Source organism: Tetrahymena thermophila, assembly GCF_000189635.1.
Source record: "Tetrahymena thermophila SB210 genomic scaffold scf_8254470, whole genome shotgun sequence".
Taxonomy (NCBI): domain Eukaryota; phylum Ciliophora; class Oligohymenophorea; order Hymenostomatida; family Tetrahymenidae; genus Tetrahymena; species Tetrahymena thermophila.
This window is the reverse complement of record NW_002476246.1, coordinates 38157-58288: the sequence shown is the minus strand read 5'-3', so window position 1 is coordinate 58288 and position 20132 is coordinate 38157. Positions and strand designations below refer to the sequence as shown.

General features: G+C 19.7%; 3 protein-coding genes across 3 annotated transcripts; all 3 read right to left on the bottom strand. All coding sequences in view use genetic code 6, as the record gives it.

Moving 5' to 3' along the window:
• Nucleotides 1-19: 19 nt before the first annotated feature.
• TTHERM_000630639 (AMP-binding enzyme family protein) lies at nt 20-1959 on the bottom strand (the record flags this gene model as incomplete). Its single annotated transcript, XM_012799387.1, has 4 exons — nt 20-180; nt 237-457; nt 515-1465; nt 1544-1959. The coding sequence occupies 4 exons, from the start codon at nt 1957-1959 to the stop codon at nt 20-22; spliced, it is 1749 nt and encodes a 582-aa protein (XP_012654841.1).
• A 781-nt stretch (nt 1960-2740) lies between these two features.
• On the bottom strand, nt 2741-4634 carry TTHERM_000630638 (transmembrane protein, putative; the record flags this gene model as incomplete). The annotated part of the gene is made up of 3 exons (XM_012799386.1): nt 2741-2907; nt 2976-3220; nt 3268-4634. 3 exons carry the CDS (start codon nt 4632-4634, stop codon nt 2741-2743), a joined length of 1779 nt encoding a protein of 592 aa, XP_012654840.1.
• A 1335-nt stretch (nt 4635-5969) lies between these two features.
• On the bottom strand, nt 5970-18468 carry TTHERM_00630670 (kinase domain protein, putative; the record flags this gene model as incomplete). Its single annotated transcript, XM_001022792.3, has 29 exons — nt 5970-6060; nt 6221-6313; nt 6594-6683; nt 6906-6995; nt 7220-7309; nt 7433-7522; nt 7722-7811; nt 8206-8295; nt 9562-9651; nt 9944-10033; nt 10323-10412; nt 11070-11159; nt 11461-11550; nt 11856-11945; nt 12250-12339; nt 12614-12703; nt 13005-13094; nt 14608-14697; nt 14977-15066; nt 15333-15422; nt 15721-15810; nt 16087-16176; nt 16395-16484; nt 16775-16864; nt 17032-17121; nt 17419-17508; nt 17720-17809; nt 18324-18373; nt 18433-18468. 29 exons carry the CDS (start codon nt 18466-18468, stop codon nt 5970-5972), a joined length of 2520 nt encoding a protein of 839 aa, XP_001022792.3.
• Between the last annotated feature and the right edge of the window lie 1664 nt (nt 18469-20132).

Below are 20132 nucleotides of genomic sequence, written 5' to 3'. Positions count from 1 at the left end.
TTTTGTTTTAAAATAATTTTCATTATTATTTGATAATTGAAGAGATTATTCGTTAATCAATTTAATTGCTTTCTTTGGAATCATTATATTTTTAAAAGAATGTATCAATGTATTTCTTTTATAATACTTAAGATTAGTATATCGAATACTGTCTTTCAAAGTGATTTAATTTCATCGATTCTAATTTTTACATTCACTTTTTATAAATTATTTTAAAATTTAATAAGTAAATTTACTTTCTAAATTATTTGAGTTCAAATAATCATCAGTTAGACTTACAAGCTAAATTGCAGCTAACTAATCCTCGCTTAACAGCATCATAATTGCTTTTTTCAAAAAGATAATGTCTTTAAACATCTCATAAATATTTAAACTCTTTTAAACTTCTTTACTTATCTTTTTTAATTACATTTAATCAATACCCTTAGATAGTAGGAATTCTTTTGTTTTAAATAATCTACAAATATAAATAAAATAAATTATTTTTAACTTATTGTAAATTAAATAAACTTACTTAAATCTAAATATAAAGCTTTATATATAGCTTTTCATAGAGTTGTTGTTTAATGCCTTCAGCTTTTACTAAATATGATCGTTTAGAGCTCCAAAATTTTCAGTTTTAGATAAAGTAATTGTATTTTAAGAATTAAATTTAGATTCATTTTTTAAAGATTGAATATTGCTTTTAAAGTTAGAATTTCTAAATTTTTATTAAGAGTCCTTATTATTAAGCTATTAGGTAATTTAGAATTGCTCATTTCTATTATTAAATGTATTTGGTGAGCTATTTTATCTGTTATATTAATCTTTTAAAACAAAACTCTCTGTTTAGCTACCTATGAAGAAAATATCATCTTTTTAATTATCGTTTTCCTAATCATTTTATTTTTGCAAATTAAGCTAAATACTTTTGTTCTCAATATTGATTTAGTTCTGCTCTACAAAAGCTTTAAATTTTGTTTTTATATTAGGGATAACAATATCTTTTTTTTTCACTTTCTCTTAGCTGTCTTTAATTACCTCTTCATCCTTCTTACAAGTGTTTAAGAATTGTGTATCGTATTTCTATTCTAAAATTTTATTATGGTGAAGTATTTATTCATTTTTTTCTTGAAACATATTTCTAAAAATTAGCATAAAAAACTCTTGTTTTAGAAGTTTAAGTGAGTAAAATCTTCCTAAAATTCTTGAAACTACAATGATAGATGAAACACCATTAACAAGAGCCAGAATTTCAGTGATGGAAGGATATTCAATTATAAATTACTGCTCAATTTCATCTAATTCAATAGAAGCTTATGTATATGGTCCAAGTCCTTAAATTAAAGAATCTTATCTATCAAAATTTTAGGAAGATTAAGTATATTAAATAGGGGATTAGTAAGTTTCTTAGCTTTAAAAAACTAACCCTTTACTCACTTAAGTTTATTGTTTTTAGGTCTTTAAAATGTTTATTATACACTAACTTGATTATACAAATATAAAAAAATTTCTGTAATTTGTTTAAATTTTTTTGGAAGTAGTGTTATATTACTAAACTTACATCTTCAAATTGAAATAAGCATCTATTCCATTAACAAATTAATCTATATCACTTTAAGGAGCGCAGTTGTTTGGAATTGTTGTTTTTATACCATCTATATCTCTACAACCGTAAACATTAATAAATATCTATGAAAAAACATTGTTAGAATTGTCGAGAGCTAGAGTATAGTTATCAATTTTAGAAAAATCCAAACAATAAAAGCCAGCTAATTAAGGGTTAGAGCATTAAATCACATCAAGATATAGAGTTTGAAGAATATTACTATTAGGATCTTGATAGTAAAACTAAGCAATGTATACCAGATAAGTTTGGTTTTACTCTCTTTGATATTAGTCTAGATTAAAAGTAGCATTTTAAAAGAATTAAAACCCTACGAGATCTTAGTTCATTTGTATGTCTATCCTTTGGTCCATGACAAAGCTTTGAGATCTAAATTTTGGATCAATTTAGTTATTTATATATAAATTAAGCAAATAAAAAAAGTAATAAAGTATGCAGGAGACAGCAAACATAGATAATATTAAGCCAATAAGTGTTCCTTTTCTTACTTGCTATCCTTCTAGATTAAAGTAGAACTCTGATGAAAATAGATCAAACTACATAATTTTTGAGAGAAACATTTTTAGATTTCTACTTTGATTTTAAGTTAATTAAGATTATTTATTAAATTGATTAAATAATGATTAAAAAGCAAAACAATCTTTTCACAACCAACAATCAATAAAAAGGACAAATATCAATTAAAAATGTAATTTTTTCTTTTTAAGTTAATTTATTATATTTCATAATAAAATTTACTAATATTACAATCATTAAAACATTACTAAAAATAAATAAGCAAAATTTTTTCAGCATAAATACATATTCTGATGAGTAAATATAGCAAACATTTTGATGAATTAGCTATTAATTTAATAAATAAATATAAATTTATTAAATTTAGACATTTAATCCTTTTTTAATTATTTTAAGTAAAATTAATAATTTTAAATTACATTATTTATTTTAAAAAATAGTTATATAAATATTAATATTTATTATATTATTTAATTTGATTTTATGGTGTTGAAATCAAATAAAAATTTTAGAATTGACTTAATTGATTTTCTAGTCATGCAAGAAGTAATAAAAATTTTTATTAAAAGGAATTTATTTATTTACCCCATAAATTTAAATAAAAAAATAAATGTTTTATCATAGATTATTTAAATTAATAGAAGATATTATTCTTTAATCTATTTCATTCTAAGTATCAATTTCCTAACATTTTGAAAAAAATTATTCTATAAAATCTATCTATAATTATTCAGACTTGTATGCCAAATACTGCTTTTCATAGTGATTTAATTTCATTGATAATTCTAATTAAAAAATAAATATATTTTTTTCCATAACTTCAGCAATAAAATAATTTTAATAAAAAATTTACTTTCGTAATCATTTCGTATGTTTTCGCTAGATAAATTCAAGTTCAGATAATTATCTGTCAGACTTACAAGCTAGATAGCGGCTAACTGATCCTCACTTAATAGCATCATTATTGCTTTTTTCAAAAATATAACATCTTTAAATAATTCATAGATATTTAAACTCTTTTCTACTTCTTTTTTTATTTTGCTTAAAGATTCTTCGTTGATACCTTTAGAAAATAAGTACTCTTTTGCTTTAAAAAGCCTAAAAAAAGAATTAATTTTTATGTGTTCAAAGCAAATTAATTTTACTTAAATTTAAATATGAAATTTTATACAGATTATTTAATTTAATTATCATTTATTGTCTTCAATTTATCTGAAATTACGTTATTTGTAAATCTTTAACTATCTATTTTTGTTAGAAAGTATTGTCCTGTAAAATTCTTTTTAAAATCTTTATTTTGATTCATTTCTATTCTTGTTGTCTTCAATTTTTTCTTCAATTAACCTTACTATAATTAAGCTTCTTACGAGTTGTGTTCTCCCTTTTTAAAAATTGATTAGCTTCTTAAAATATTAATTTTATTTGAAAAATTTTATAACTAATTAATTTAATTATTAGAATTAAAGTTATCTCCTTAGCTACTAAAAATATCATCTTTTTATTCTTCACTTTCGCTAAGAATTTAATTTTAGAAACTCAAGAAGTTATTTTAATTTTCATTCATTTTTTCTTGGTCAACATATTATTTAAACTTAGTTTTGAAATTAGGAACAATGTTTTTTTTATCTTTCTTTTAAATTTCTTAAATATCTTCTTCTTTCTTGATATTAGTTAATAACTATGTCTCTTACTGTTTTACTAATATGTTATTATGGCGAAGTATTTATTCATTTTGATCTTAAAAAATATTTCTGAAAATCAACATAAAAAAATCTTATCTCATTATTCTAAATGAGTAAAATCTTCCTAAAATTCTTGAAATTATAATAATAGAAGTAATGCTATTAACAAGAGCCAAAATTTCAGTTATTGTAGGAAATTAAATTACAAATTATTATTCAATTTCATCTAATTCAATTGAAGCTTGTGCATATGGACCTATACCTTATTATAAAGATTATTACCTATCAAAATTTTAGTTAGATTAAGTATATTAAATAGGAGATTAGTAAGTTTCTGAAGTTTAAAAAATAAGTCCTTTTGCTACTTGGGTCTGTTGCTTTTAAGTTTTTAAATTGCTAACAATGCATTAACTTGATTATACATATACGTAGATATTTCTAAAATTAGATTAAATTTGCTTTGAGGTTGTGTTATATTACTCTACGTACATTTTTAGATTGAAATAGCCATCTATCCCATTAATAAACTGATCTATATCACTAAGAGGCACAATTATTTGGAATAGTTGTTTTTACTCCGTCTAAATCTCTGCAGCCATAAACATTAATAAATATTGAAGAATATATATTTTTAGAATTGTCCAGAGCAAGAGTGTAGTTATTAATTTTAGAGAAATCTAAACAATAGAAGCCAACAAGATTAGGACTCGTGCAATCAATTACATCAAGATAAATTGTTTAATACAAATTATTATTTGGGTCTTCATAATAAAACTAAGCTACATAAACTAAATAAGTTTAATTTTACTGTTTTTGATATTAATCTACATTTAAAGAACTGTTAAAGAAGTATTAAAATCCTACAAGGTCTTAGTTTAAAGGTATTTCTATCCTTTTATCCATAATGAAACTTTGAGATCTAAATTTTGGGTCAATTTAGTTATTTATATATAAATTAAGCAAATAAATGAAGTAAAATAGAACGCAGCATACAGATGATACAGACAATAATAATCCAACAAATGTACCCCTCCTAAATTACTATCCTTATAAATTAAAATAAAACTCTGAAGAAAATAAGTCAAGCTATAATATTTTCATCGTTATCTATCTATCTATTTATTTAATTATTAATTAATTTACTATTTATTTCTACTTTCAGAATTTTAATAATTAATTTATTTGAAAAATATTTAAATAGCTTGTTTGTTTGCTATAACAAATTGATATATTTAATAGTAGAATATTAAAATTTTATTTAGAGATTTAGTAAACACTCTCCTATATCATAATTAAATGTCAGCAGCTTCCAATATATATTTTAAGTAATGCTTAAATTTTTACTTGTTAAAAAAAGAACACTTGTGAGCAGAGACAAATTTTATATGAGCTCAAATATAAAAGTTATCATTTTTAATTTTTTTGTAAAATGAAGCAATTAAATTTTAAGGATTTGTTTCATCTTTATTTCATAGTAAAAATAATTATTTTTAATTTATAAATTTATACATAAATTTAATTTATATTTATTCTATTTTTGCAATATGCCAATTGAAAAATTTATTGGTTTAGATTCCAATAAAAACTTAATTGGAATATTTTAAATTATAATTTATTTTAATTTGGTGATTATTTGTCTAATAATATAAATTGAAGTTAATTTCCCTAATAATAAATTAAAAAGATTGTGGTGGGTGGGGTGGGGGGAGGGGGTTGGAGAGAATTAACGAGGAATTAAGGTATATCTAAATATTAATTATTTTTTAAATATTTTATAAAATATCATTTTTATTTAATCTTTAGTAACGTTTTAAATAATATTAATTTCCTTTATTAATTCATTTTATTTATGTTTGTGTCATAAAAGCTTTAAATATATATAATTTAATAAGAAATAGTATTACACTAGCAATTTATATAAGCTTTGATAATTTTTGGTAAAATCTATTGGTTAGAGGAATTACTTTATTTCAGTAAATTTAATTCTTAAATTTTGTATTGTTTGAAAAGCTATTTATTAACTTAACAAAATATGATATTTATAAAAATAATAATAAATCTATTTATCTATATTTTAGGTTAATTTATATGATAACAGAAATTAAAATATAAAACATATAATATTAAAGAAGTATTCTAATATATTTATCTTGATTCTTTTTATTTCAATACCATTTAAATCTTATTTTTAAGTCAACTAATCTTTTTGCTTTAAAGCACTTTACTTTCGAGTAAAATGTGTACAAATTGTTATCACTTTTAATAGAAATTAATGTAAATTACTAAAAAAATAAAAAAATTGAAAAAAAAAATATTATATTTTAAATCAATAAATAATATAAATGTATGTTTAAATGTTGGCAAAATAAAAATTTTATTTTCAAAATATCACAATCCTAAAAAAAACTGTTTTTACCTAATATCAATTACCAAATTTGAGAGTTTAGCGCACTTTGCTAAACCAGAACATAAACCTGATCCACCTATACGATCATTAATTTGATTATTTCTTTTTCAATATTGAAGAAAAAATATTTAGAAGGAAAAAACGAAGAAAAATATCAAATAATAAGAAATCAATTAATAATAAAATCAATAGTTGAAAATTAAATGAATAACTTACAAACAAATAAACAAATAAAAAGCATAAGCAAAATAAAAAAAAGAAAAAAAAAAAAAAAAAAATCAAATAAAAAGCTCAAAATAAATATAAAAAAATAGTTTTTTTCTTTTAAATTCATTTATGAATTCAAAAATATCATAATCCAAAACATAAAAACTGATTTTACTAAATACCGAGTGTCAAAATTGAGAGTTTATTGCACTTTCCTAAACCAGAACCTAAGCTTGATGAACCTTCATTACCAATTTAATTTTGCCTTTTTAAATATTGAAGAGAAATTATAAAGTTAATTCGTTAGTTAGAAGGGAAAAAAAAACAAAGAAATAAATATTAAAAACGTTAGTAAAGTAAATACTAAAAGAAAAATAAGTTAAATGAAAAGCTCATAAATAAATGAATTAAAAGAGTTAGTTATATTCTTTTAATTCTTTTTTATATTCAAAAATATTGCAATCCAAAACAAAAAAACTATTTTTACTAAAGTTCAAGTGCTAAATTTGAGAGATTAGTGCACTTTGCTAAACCAGAACCTAAGCCTGAAGCTCCTTCTTTGCCAATTTAATTTTTCCTTTTTAAATATTGAAGAAAAAAATATTAATTAATAATAAAAGCAAAAGTTGAAATTGAAAAAATAAGTTAAATTAATAAAGAAAGAAATAAAAATATATATAAAACACAAGCAAGATAAAAAAAAGTAAAATAATTCAAATGAAAATACTCATAAATAAATTAATTTAAAGAGTTAGTTAGATTGTTTTAAATTTATTTTTTTTCAAAAATATCATAATTTACCATAGATAAAGTGTCAAATTTGAGAGATTAGTCATCTTTCCTAAACCAAAACCTAAGCCAGATGCACCTTGATCACTAATGTTATTTTCCCTTTTTAAATATTGAAGAAAAAATATATATTTAACTTGTCATTAGGAGCAAAAAATGAAGAAAAAATTTAATTAAATAGTTTTTTCTTTTAAATTCATCCCTAAACAAATAAACTGTTTTTACCATAGATAAAGTGTCAAATTTGAGAGATTAGTGCACTTTTCTAAACCAGAACCAATGTTTGATGCACCTTTATCACCAATTTTATTTGTCCTTTTTAAATATAGAAGAAAAAACAAAGAGTTAATTTGATAATTATAAGGAAAAAATCAAGAAAAAATATGAAATAATAAGAAATTAATTAATAATAAAATCAAAAGTTGAAAATGAAAAAATGAATTAAAAAGAGTTAGTTAATTTATTTTTATATTCAAACATCACAATCCAAAACAAATAAACTGAGTTTAATTACTAAATACCAAGTGTCAATTTTTAGAGATTAGTGCACTTTGCTAATCCAGAACCTAAAATCGATGCCCCTTCATCACCAATTTAATTTTCTCTTTTTAAAAATTGAAGTTAATTTGTTTGTTAGAAAGAAAAAATGAAGAAAAAATATGAAATAATAAGAAAAAAATTAACACTTAAGCAGGGCATATTTTAGAATTGATAAAATTTTCTATAAAGAAAAAAAAATTTATAAATTCATATTATCTAAAAAATTAATATATCTCAATAGTGAGAACCCCAGCTAGATGAGTTAATAAAAAAAAAAGTTGAAATTAAAAAAATGAACTAAAAAAATAAATAAAACACAATTAGAATAAAAAAAGAAAAATTAATCAAATATGAAAAACTCTTAAATAAATAAATTAGAAGATTTAGTTAGTTTTATTATTTCAAATTCGTTTTCATATTCAAAAATATACAATCCAAAACAAATAAACTGTTTTTACCTTAGATAAAGAGTCAAATTTTAAAGATTAGCACACTTTCCTAAAGCAGAACCTAAGCTTGATGCACCTTCATCACCAATTTATTTCGAACTTTTTAAATATTGAAGAAAAAATTTATAGTTAATTTGTTAGTTAGAAGGAAAAAATGAAGAAAAAATATATAATATAAAAACATAAAAAATTAATAATCATAATAAAAATTGAATGATAGTTAAATTAAAATAATTAAAAAATATTTGTTTAAATAAAAATTTATGAATATTGATAATAATTTAAATTTACTAAATTATATCAAAATTAAAATAATAAAAAATTAATTATGATAATAATAATATTAATAAATTAAATATACAAAAAATTTTATTTCAGATCAATATGCAGAACCTAAAATGATTAAGGCGAAGAATTTAAAACCTTTTGAAATAAATAAAAATAAATTGATTCAAAAATAATAAAAATAAAATATTTACTTTTTCTAGATCGGTAAAATATCCTTTCTATTATATCATTTTTTTTTCTCTTTTATAAAATATTGAATAACAATTTAGGAAGATTTAATTAATTAAAAGTATATTAATAAATTAATTATCTCTCTTATCTAATTAATTTAGACATAAAAGAACCAATAAATTTAAATAATTATCAAATAAACAATTTTAAATTTGCTATTAGATAATGAAATCCCCAAAAAGTTAAAAGTTAATGTAATCCCCAAAAAGTTAAAAGTTAATGTAACACTGATTATTAAATCTAAATATTTCTATTAATAATTTTTACTTATAAAAATAAATAGTAATAATCAAAGATTGATATTCACATGTTGATAAAATTCTATTAATTTTAATATACTATAAGTTCTCATTAATTCACCCCAAAATTAAAAAAAAAAGTGTAAACCCCCATTTTTTCGTTATTCATAAATATAAAAATGATAATAAATCAATCTGTCTATCTTTGTATACTTTAGGGTACATTATATCTTACTACAAAATATTATATAATAAAACATATTATTTTCTATTAATTAAATATTTTATATTTGTTCGTTCATCTTTTTTCACCACTTTTCTATCATAAATCGAGATATATTTCAAAGACAACTAATCTTTTTGATTTAAGACACTTGCTTTTTATTGTCAATTATTATGATTCATTGATTTAGTTGTCACTTTTATATTAAATTAAATATAATTAAAATTATTTATTATTTAAATTAGAATATAGAAAAAGCATTAGCAGAATAAAAAAGAAAAAGAAAAATAAATCAAATAATAGCATATTAAAAAATTAAAAGAGTTATATTATTTTAAATTCATTTTATAAGGAAATATATCTCAAACAAACAACTGTTTTTACTGAAGATAAAGTGTCAAATTTGAGAGATTATTACAATTTGCTAAACCAGAACCTAAACCTGATCCACCTTCATCGCCAATTTTATTGTAACTTTTTAAATATTCAAGAAAAAATATAATATTAATTATATAATCAGTTAGAAAGAAAAAATGTAGATAAAATATGAAATAATAAGAAATGAAATAAAAAATAATAAAATCAATTATGGAAAATAAAAAAAATGAGTTAAATAAAGAAAGATAAAGAAGAAAAAACAGAAGTACAATAAAAAAAAAGTAAATCAAATAAACAGATAGTATACAAATTAAAAGAGTTATAATATTTTAAATTCATTTTTATAAGGAACAATTTAACAATTCAAATACAAATAAACTGTTTTTACCCAAAATTAAGTGTCAAATTTGAGAGGTTAGTGCAATTTGCTAAAGCAAAACCTAAGCCTGATGCACCTGTTGAACCAATTTAATTCCCACTTTTTAAATATTGAAGAAAAAATAAATAATTAATTAGATATTTAGAAGGAAAAAATGAAGAAAAAATATGAAATAATAAGATAATAATTAATAAATAAATAATAAAAGCAAAAGTTGGTTGAAAATAAACAAATGAGTATAATTAAGAAAGATAGATGAAGAAAAATAAAATAAAAAGCAAATCAATTAAATTCAGCTAATCAAAAAATTAAAAGAGTATTTATATTCTTTTAAATTCATTTTAAAAAAGAAAAATATCACAATCCATAACAAATAAACTGTTTTTACCTAAGATCAAGTGTCAAGTTGGAGAGATTAATGCAATTTTCTAAAGCAAAAACTAAACCTGATGAACCTTAATCACCAATTTAATTCCCACTTTTTAAATATTGAAGAAAAAATATATTTAAATAGTTATTTAGAAGGAAAAAATGAAGAAAAAATATGAAATGAATTAAAAAATAATAAAAGCAAATGTTGAAAATAATTAAATGAGTTATATTAAGAAAGATAAATGAAGAAAAAACATAAATTCAATAAAAAAGAAAAAGAAAAGTAATTCAAATAAACAGCTTATAAATAAATTAAAAGAGCTCTTTTAATTTAATTCATTTTAATAACGAAAAATATCACAATCAAAAAAAAATTTTTACCCAAGATTAAGTGTCAATTTGAGAGATTAGTGTAATTTGCTAAAGCAGAACCTAAACTTAATGCATCAGTTACACCAATTTAATTGTAACTTTTTAAATATTGAAGAAAATATATATTACTAATTAGTTTTTTAGATGGAAGAATGAAGAAAATATATGAAATAATAAGAAGTTAATTAACAAATAATAAAAGCAAATGTTAAAAATAAGCAAATGAGTTAAATTAAGAAAGATAAATAAGGGAAAACAGAAGTACAATAAAAAACAAATAGAAAAGTAAATCAAATAAATAGCTAATAAACTAATTAAAAGACTTCTATTGTTTTAAATTCATTTTAAAAAGGAAAAATATCACAATCCAAAACTAATTAACTATTTTTACCCAAGATTAAGTGTCAAATTTGAGAGATTAGTGCAATTTTCTAAAGCAGAACCTAAGCCAGATGCACCTGTTGCACCAATTTAATTGTAACTTTTTAAATATTGAAGAAAAAATTTATAATTAATTGGTTATTTTTAAGGAAAAGATGAAGAAAAAATATTAAAAAATATTAAAAAATAAGAAATAAATTAATAAATAGTAAAAATAAATGTTGAAAATAATCAAAAGAGTTAAATTAAGAAAGATAAATGAAGAAAAAACGCGCGCGAGTACAATAAAAAAAAACAAAAGTAAATAAAATAAACATAAACAAATTTAAAGAGTTATATTGTTTTAAATTCATTTTAATAAAGAAAAATATCACAATTCAAAACAAATAAAGTGATTTTACACAAGATCAAGTGTCAAATTTGAGAGATTAATGCAATTTGCTAAAGCAGAAATTAAGCCTGATGCACCTTTTGCACCAATTTAATTCCCACTTTTTAAATATTGAAGAAAAAATATATTATTAATTAGTTATTTAAAAGGAAAAAATTAAGAAAAAATATGAAATAATAAGAAATGAATGAGTGAATAAATAAATAAATAAATAATAAAAGCAAATATTGAAAATAAACAAAAGAGTTAAATTAAGAAAGATTAATGAAGAAAAAACATAAGTAAAATAAAAAAGAAAAGTAAATCAAATAAAAAACTAATTAACAAATTAAAAGAGTTATTTTGTTTTAAATTCATTTTAATAAGGAAAAATATCACAATCCAAAACAAATAATTTATTTTTACCCAAGATTAAGTTTCAAATTAGATATATTAGTGCAATTTGCTAAAGCGGTACCTAAACCTAATGCACCTGTTGCACTAATTTAATTCTCACTTTTTAAATATTCAAGAACAAATATATAATTAATTAGTTACTTTTTTAAAAGGAAAAAATGCAGAAAAAATATGAAATAATAAGAAATGAATTAATTAATAAATAATAAAAGCAAATATTGGTTCAAAATAAACAAATGAGTATGATTAAGAAAGATAGATGAAAAAAACACAAGGACAACAAAAAGAAAAAGAAAAATAAATCAAAGAAACAGATTATTAACTAATTAAAAGAGTTACATTGTTTTAAATTCATTTTTATAAGGAAAAATATCACAATTTAAAACAAATAAATTATTTTTACGTAAGATAAAGTGTCAAATTTGAGAGATTATTGCAATTTGCTAAATCAGAACATAAGCCTGATGAACCTTAATCACCAATTTAATTCTTACTTTTTAAATTTTGAAGAAAAAATTTACAATTAATTGGTTATTTAGAAGGAAAAAATGAAGAAATAATATGATTAATTAATAAATAATTAAAGTAAATGTTGAAAATTTTAAAATTGGTTAAATTAAAAATGATAGATAAAGAGAAAATAGAAGTAAAATAAAAAATTAAATCAAAAAACAGCAAATAAACAAATTAAAAGAGATATTTTGTTTTAAATTCATTTTAATAAGGAAAAATAAAATATCAATCCAAAACAAATAAACTATTTTTACCCAAGAGAAAGAGTCAAATTTGAGAGATTACTGCAGTTTACTAAAGCAGAACATAAGCCTTATGCACCTGTTGCACCAATTTAATTCTCACTTTTTAAATATTGAAGAAAAAATATACAATTACTGCTTCGATTTCATTTACTTTTTATTTAGATTTTTGTTTAGTTATTTAAATTGAAAAAATATGAAATAATAAGAAATAAATTAATGAATAATAAAAACAATTGTAGAAAATAAACAAATGATTTAAATTAAGAAAGATAAAGAACAAATAACACAAATAAAAAAGAAATAGAAAAGTAATAAAATAAAATAAAGACTTATATTGTTTTAAATTCATTTTTATTAAGGAAAAATATCACACACAATCCAACTAATAAGCTATTTTTACTGAAGATAAAGTGTCAAATTTGAGAGATTAGTGCAATTTGCTAAAGCAGTACCTAAGCTTGATGCACCTGTTGCATCAATTTAATTGTAACTTTTTAAATATTGAAGAAAAAATATATAATTAATTTGTTATTTAGAAGGAAAAATATGAAATAATAAGAAATGAATTAATAAATAATAAAAAAAAAAGTTGAAAATAAATAAAAGAGTTAAATTAAGAAAGATAGATAAAGAAAAAACACATGAGCACAATAAAAAAGAGAAAAAAATAAATCAAATAAAAAACTAATAAGCAAATTAAAAGAGCTTTATTGTTTTAATTTCATTTTTATAACTAAAAATATCTCAACCCAAAGCTTATAAACTGTTTTTATCAAGTAAAGGTTTTATAAGTAAAAAAATGAATAAAAAATATAAAATAATAAGAAATGGGTAATCAATCAATTTAAAACTTAGGTGGTAATTTCTTTTAGAAAAATAATTTTTAAATAAACTGAAAGTTAAATATAGTGAAATTATATATTAATAGATAGTAATAATATTTATAAAATAAATATACCTCAGATCAATATGGAGAACCTAATGAGATTAAAGTGAAGAGTTTATAAACTTTTTATTTAATAAAAATAAATTTAAAGTGTTTTGATAAAAAATAAAATATTTACTTCTTCTAATTTATTGTATTTTTTAATCAATTATATCATTTTATTTTTCAAAAGTAAAGATTAAAATATTGAATAGAAACTTATGGAAATTTAATTATTTATAAGTGAATCAAAAGAACAAATAAATTTTATTAATTTATAAATTTGCCTATGTTCGATAAATCACAAAAAAGTTAGTGTAACATTTATTATTTAATCTTAATATTTCTATTTCAAATGTGTACTTAAAAATATTGTAGGAACTAAAGATTATAATTGCAATGCAAACTCTTTTAGTTTTTAAAGCAGAATTTAATGCTCTTTTAAATAATTTAAATTGTAAAATAATTTATTTTCTTATTTATACAAATAAGATCTTTAATTTAAATATTGTATAAAGTAGAACGGTGTTTTAGAGCCATCAGAATTAAATTTTTAGAAAATTTCACTCAGGTTAGAAAATTCATTTGTTTAAGTAAATTTTTTTTGTAAATTTTCATTTATTTAATATGCTATTTATTAACTTACCAAAATATACATGATATTCATAAATATAAAAATAACAATAAATTAATCTATCTATCTATCTATCTATCTATATTTTTGGGTATATTATCTTACTACAAAATATAATATAATTAAACATATTATTTTCTATTATTCAAATATTTTATATTTGTTCATCCTATTTGACCACTCATAAATCTAAATATATTTCAAAGACAACTAACCTTTTTGATTTAAGACACGTGCTTTTTACTGTCAATTATTATGATTCATCGATTTAGTTTTCACTTTTATATTATATTAAAAAAAAGAAAAAAAATTAGCATAATAAAAAAGAAAATGAAAAATAAATCAAATAAAAAGCAAATTAACAAATAAAAAAGAGAAATATTATTTTAAATTCATTTTTATAAGGAAAAATATCACAATCCAAAACAAATAAACTATTTTTACTTAAGAAAAAGTGTCAAATTTGAGAGATTAATGCAATTTGCTAAAGCAGAACCTAAGCGCGATGCACCTATTACACAAATTTTGTTGTAACTTTTTTAATATTGAAGAAAAAATAAAAAATAAATTAGTTATTTTGAAGGAAAAAATTATTAAAAAATATGAAATAATAAGAAATGAATTAATAAATAATAAAATGAAATGTTGAAAATAAACAAATAAGTTAAATTTAGACAGAAAAAAAAGTACAATAAAAAAAAAAGAAAAGTATTTCAAAAAAACAGATTAAAACAAATTAAAAGAGTTAAATAGTTTTAAATTTATTTCTATAAAGAAAAATATCACAATCCAAAACGAATAAACTATTTTTACTTTAAAAGAAGTGCCAAATTTTAAAGATTAATGCAATTTGCTAAAGCAAAACCTAAGTCTGATGCACCTTAATCACCCATTTTATTTCCACTTTTTATATTTTGAAGAATAAAAAAAATTAATTAGTTATTTAGAAGGAAAAAATATGAAATGAATTAATAATAAAAGCAATTATTAAAAATAAAAAAGTGAGTTAAATTAAGAAAGATAGATGAAAAAAAAAACATAAGTACTATAAAAAAGAAAAAGAAAAGTAAATCAAATAAACAACTAATAAACAAATTAAAAGAGCTCTATTATTAAAAATTCCTTATAAGGAAAAATATCACAATCCAAAACAAATAAACTGCTTTTACCCAAGGTCAAGTGTCAAATTTGAGAGATAAGTGCAATTTTTTAAAGCTGAGCCTAAGCCTAATGCACCTTAATCACCAATTTAATTGTAGCTTTTTAAATATTGTATAAAAAATTATAATTAATTAGTTAATTAGAAAAGGAAAAAATGAAGAAAATATATGAAATAATAAGAAAAGAATTAATAAATAATTAATATAAATATTAAAAATAAACAAAAGAGTTAAATTAAGAAGGAAAAAAAAGAAAAAACACAAGTAAAATAAAAAATAAACAGAAAAATAAATCAAATAAATAAATAGCTAATAAACAAATTAAAAGAGCTATATTATTTTAAATTCATTTTTAAAGGAAAAATATCACAATCCAAAACAAATAAACTATTTTTACCCAAGATCAAGTGTCAAATTTGAGATATTAGTGCAATTTGCTAAAGCAGAACCTAAGCTTGATGCACCTTAGTCACCAATTTAATTATTGCTTTTTAAATATTGAAGAAAAATATTTAATTAATTAGTTAATTAGAAGGAAAAAATTATTAAAAAAAATGGAATAATAAGAAATGAATAAATAAGTAACAAAAGCAAATATTTAAAATAAATAAAGGCAGATGAGGAAAAAACACAAGTACAATAAAAAGAAAAAGAAAAGTAAATCAAGTAAACAGCTAATAAGTAAATTAAAATACTTATATTGTATTATATTCATTTTTATAAGGATAAATATTACAATCCAAAACAAATAAACTGTTTTTACCTAAGAAGAAGTGCCAAATTTTAGAGATTAATATTATTTGCTAAAGCATAAACTAAGCCTGATGAACCTTAATCACCAATTTAATTGTAACTTTTTAAATATTCAAAAAAAAATATATAATTAATGAGTTATTCAGAAGGAAAAAATGAATAAAAAATATGAAATAATAAGAAATGAAAAGTAAAATAAAGAAATAAAGAAAATTAATTCTAATAAATAGCTTATAAACAAATTAAGAGAGTAAATTGTTTTAAATTCATTTTAATAAGGAAAAATATCTCAATCCAAAACAAATAAACTATTTTTACCTAAGAGCAACTGTCAAATTTGAGAGATTAATACAATTTCCTAAACCAGAACCTAATCCTGATGCACCTGTTGCACCAATTTAATTCTCACTTTTTAAATATTGAAGAAAAAATATATCATTAATTAGTTATTTACACAGAAAATGAAGAAAAATATGAAATATTACAAAATGAATTAATAAGTAATAAAAGCAAATATTAAAAATAAAAAAATGACTTAAATTAAGAAAGATAGAAGAAGAAAAAACAGAACTACAAAAAAAAGAAAAAGAAAAGTAAATCAAATAAAGAGCTAATAAACCAATTCAAAGAGTTATATTATTTTAAATTCATTTTTATAAGGAAAATATCACAATCCAAAACAAATAAACTGTTTTTACGAAAGATCAAGTATTAAACTTGAGAGATTAGTGTAATTTGTTAAAGCAGAACCTAAGCCTGATGCACCTGTTGCACCAATTTAATTGTAGCTTTTTAAATATATAATAAAAAATATATAATTAATTAGTTGTTTAGAAAAGGAAAAAATGAAGAAAATATATGAAATAATAAGAATTGAAAAGTAAAATAAAGAATAATTTTAAATTCATTTTTAAAGGAAAAATATCACAATCCGAAACTAATAAACTGTTTTTACCTAAGATCAAGTGTCAAATTTGAGATATTAGTACAATTTGCTAAAGCAGAACCTAAGCCTGATGCACCTATTGCACCAATTTAATTCCTACTTTTGAAATATTGAAGAAAAAATTTATAATTAATTAGTTATTTAAAAGGAAAAAATGAAGAAAAAATATCAAATAATAAGAACTGAATTAATAAATAATATAATAAATGTTAAAAATAAGCAAAATAGTTAAATTAAGAAAGATAACGAAGAAAAAACAGAAGTACAATAATAAAATTAAAAGAAAAGTAAATTAAATAAACGGCTAAAAACAAATTTAATGAATGAGATATATTATTTTAAATTCATTATTATAAAGAAAAATATCACAATCCAAAATATATAAACTGTTTTTACCCAAGATCAAGTTTCAAATTTTAGATATTAGTGCAATTTTCTAAAGCAGAAGCTAAACCTAATGCACTTTAATCACCTATTTAATTGCAACTTTTTAAATATTGAAGAAAAAATATAAAATTAATTAGTTATTAAGAAGGAAAAAATGAAGAAATAATGTGAAATGAAAAGTAAAATAAAGAAAAAAAAAGAAAAGTAATTCAAAAAAAAAGCTAAAAAACAAATTAAAAGAGTTTTTTTGTTTTAAATTCATTTTAATAAGGAAAAATATCTCAATCCAAAATAAATAAACTATTTTTACCTAAGAGAAAGTGCCAAATCTGAGATGTCAATACAATTTGCTAAAGCAGAACCTAAGACTGATGCACCTTATTCACCAATTTCTTGATAACTTTTTAAATATTGAAGAAAAAATAAATAATTAATTAGTTATTTACAAATAAATGAAGAAAAAATATGAAATAATAAGAAATGAATTAATTAATAAATAAATAATAAAAGTAAATGTTGAAAATAAATAAATGAGTTAAATTAAGAATAATAAATAAAGAAAAAAAACACAAGCACAAAAAAAATAAATCAAATAAACAGCTAATAAACAAATTAGAATGGTAATATTGTTTTAAATTCATTTTTATAACAAAAAATATCTCAAGCAAAAATTTATAAACTGTTTTTATTAAGCACAGGTTTTATAAGGAAAAAAATATATAAAAAATATAAAATAGTAAAAAATGGGTAATCAATTTTAAATTAAAAATTAAGTTAAAATAACTAAAAAGCATTTGTATAAATAAAATGAATGAATATAGGTGATAATTTCTTTTATAAAAATAATTTAAATAAACTGAAAGTTAAATATATTGAAAATATTAATATTTATAATTTTTATAAAATAAATATACCTCAGATCAATATGAAGAACTTAATGAGATTAAAGTGAAGAGTTAATAAACTTTTTTTAAATAAAAATAAATTTAAAGTATATTGATAAAAAAATAAATAAATAATTACTTCTTCTAATTTGAAATATTTAATCTATTATATCATTTCTTTTTTTTCAAAAATAAATATTAAAATATTGAATAGAAATTTATGGAAATTTAATTAATTATAAGTGAATAATAACAAGTAAATTATATTAATTTATAAATTTGTCTTTAGTTTGAGAAATCACAAAAAAGTTAGTGTGACATTCATTATCTTATCTTAATAATTCTATTTTAAATGTCTACTTAAAAATAAAGTATTAACTAGGGATTGTACATAAACGGTAATGAAAATATGAACTCATTAGAATAAAAGAAATTTTTGACGTATTTATACATATTTATTTTTTTTATTTTATTTTAATTTTTATTTAGAAAAACAAAGTTGAACTCTACTATATATAATACTTATATTAAAAATTAAATTTATTTATCAAATTATTTATTTACAATATCTATTTTGTTTAACTATTAATTATGCGTGTTCAATTTATTTATTGAATGAATAATTTATTAAGCTTGATATTTATAATATTTAGAACTTTTAAATTTATCAGAGAATAGCAATAAGAAAATTTAAAAAAAATGGAATTTCAAAATAAAAATAATTGATTAAAATCAAATGTTGTTAAATTTAATTTCGAAAAAGGCATGATTTATTACTCTAAATCTATGTATTTTAAGGCCTAAGAGATTTTGAGTTTTAAATATTTTTGAAAGTATTATTGATGGATGAAAATTTAGAAAGATTATTTTTTAAAGTTATGCATTCATATGACATATAAAATATAAATATAAAAAAATTATAAAATTGTATTTTTTGTTTGTTTGTTTCTTTATTAAAAAAGTAATCAACCAATCAACCATTTATCTATCTAAAAAACTTAAAAATTTAATGTATTTTTATCAAACATTAATATCAATTTAAGGTTATACTTTAATGAAATCAAAATAATTGTTTTAGAATTTTAATTTGGTTGGTTCCATAATGTATAAAAACTTCTCCTGTTTTTAACTAATTGATGCGTATGTGTAAAATATTAGGACCATCTAATCCTTGTTATTATTAATAATCTTCTTGTGTTATGAAATCTAAATTTATAAGCTAAACTGAACTACATTTCACATCATAGACACAAAGATTTGTTCGGAATGCATAATTAAGTGATCGAAAAAGATCTAAACAGAGTATTTTTTAGGATCCTTATTGGTTTTTTAGGAAATTGCATTAAAATGCGTCTGATCTTACATACCAATCTTAGTAATTATAATTTTCAATATTCAAATGGCTTTTTATCAGTTTTTTGAACTCAAATTTCTTCCTTTCATTAAATTTGAAGATACCATCGTTATGGTAATGGTATTTTATTAACACATTAAAGGTATTATTCTTAACATTAAGGCACAAATAAGTTTAGTCTATATAGAATCTATTTTAAAATAAGTGCATATTTACAAGCTTAAAATTAAAGTTTTTCATATTTAGTTAATAAAAAAATAGATAAGTCTTTTCAAGTACACTTTTGAAAAAAAGTAATGTAAATAGTTTTTTATTTTCATCATAATGAGAAAGTAAGCCTTTTGTATATTTTGCTCTTTGAATGGTATTTGAAATTATCTACTTTTTATTTATGTCAAAAATTCCAAAGTATTTATTTTATCCATTACGATAAATCATTGGTAAATATAAATCGTTGGTTTGTCTATCTAATGTAAACTCCGAAT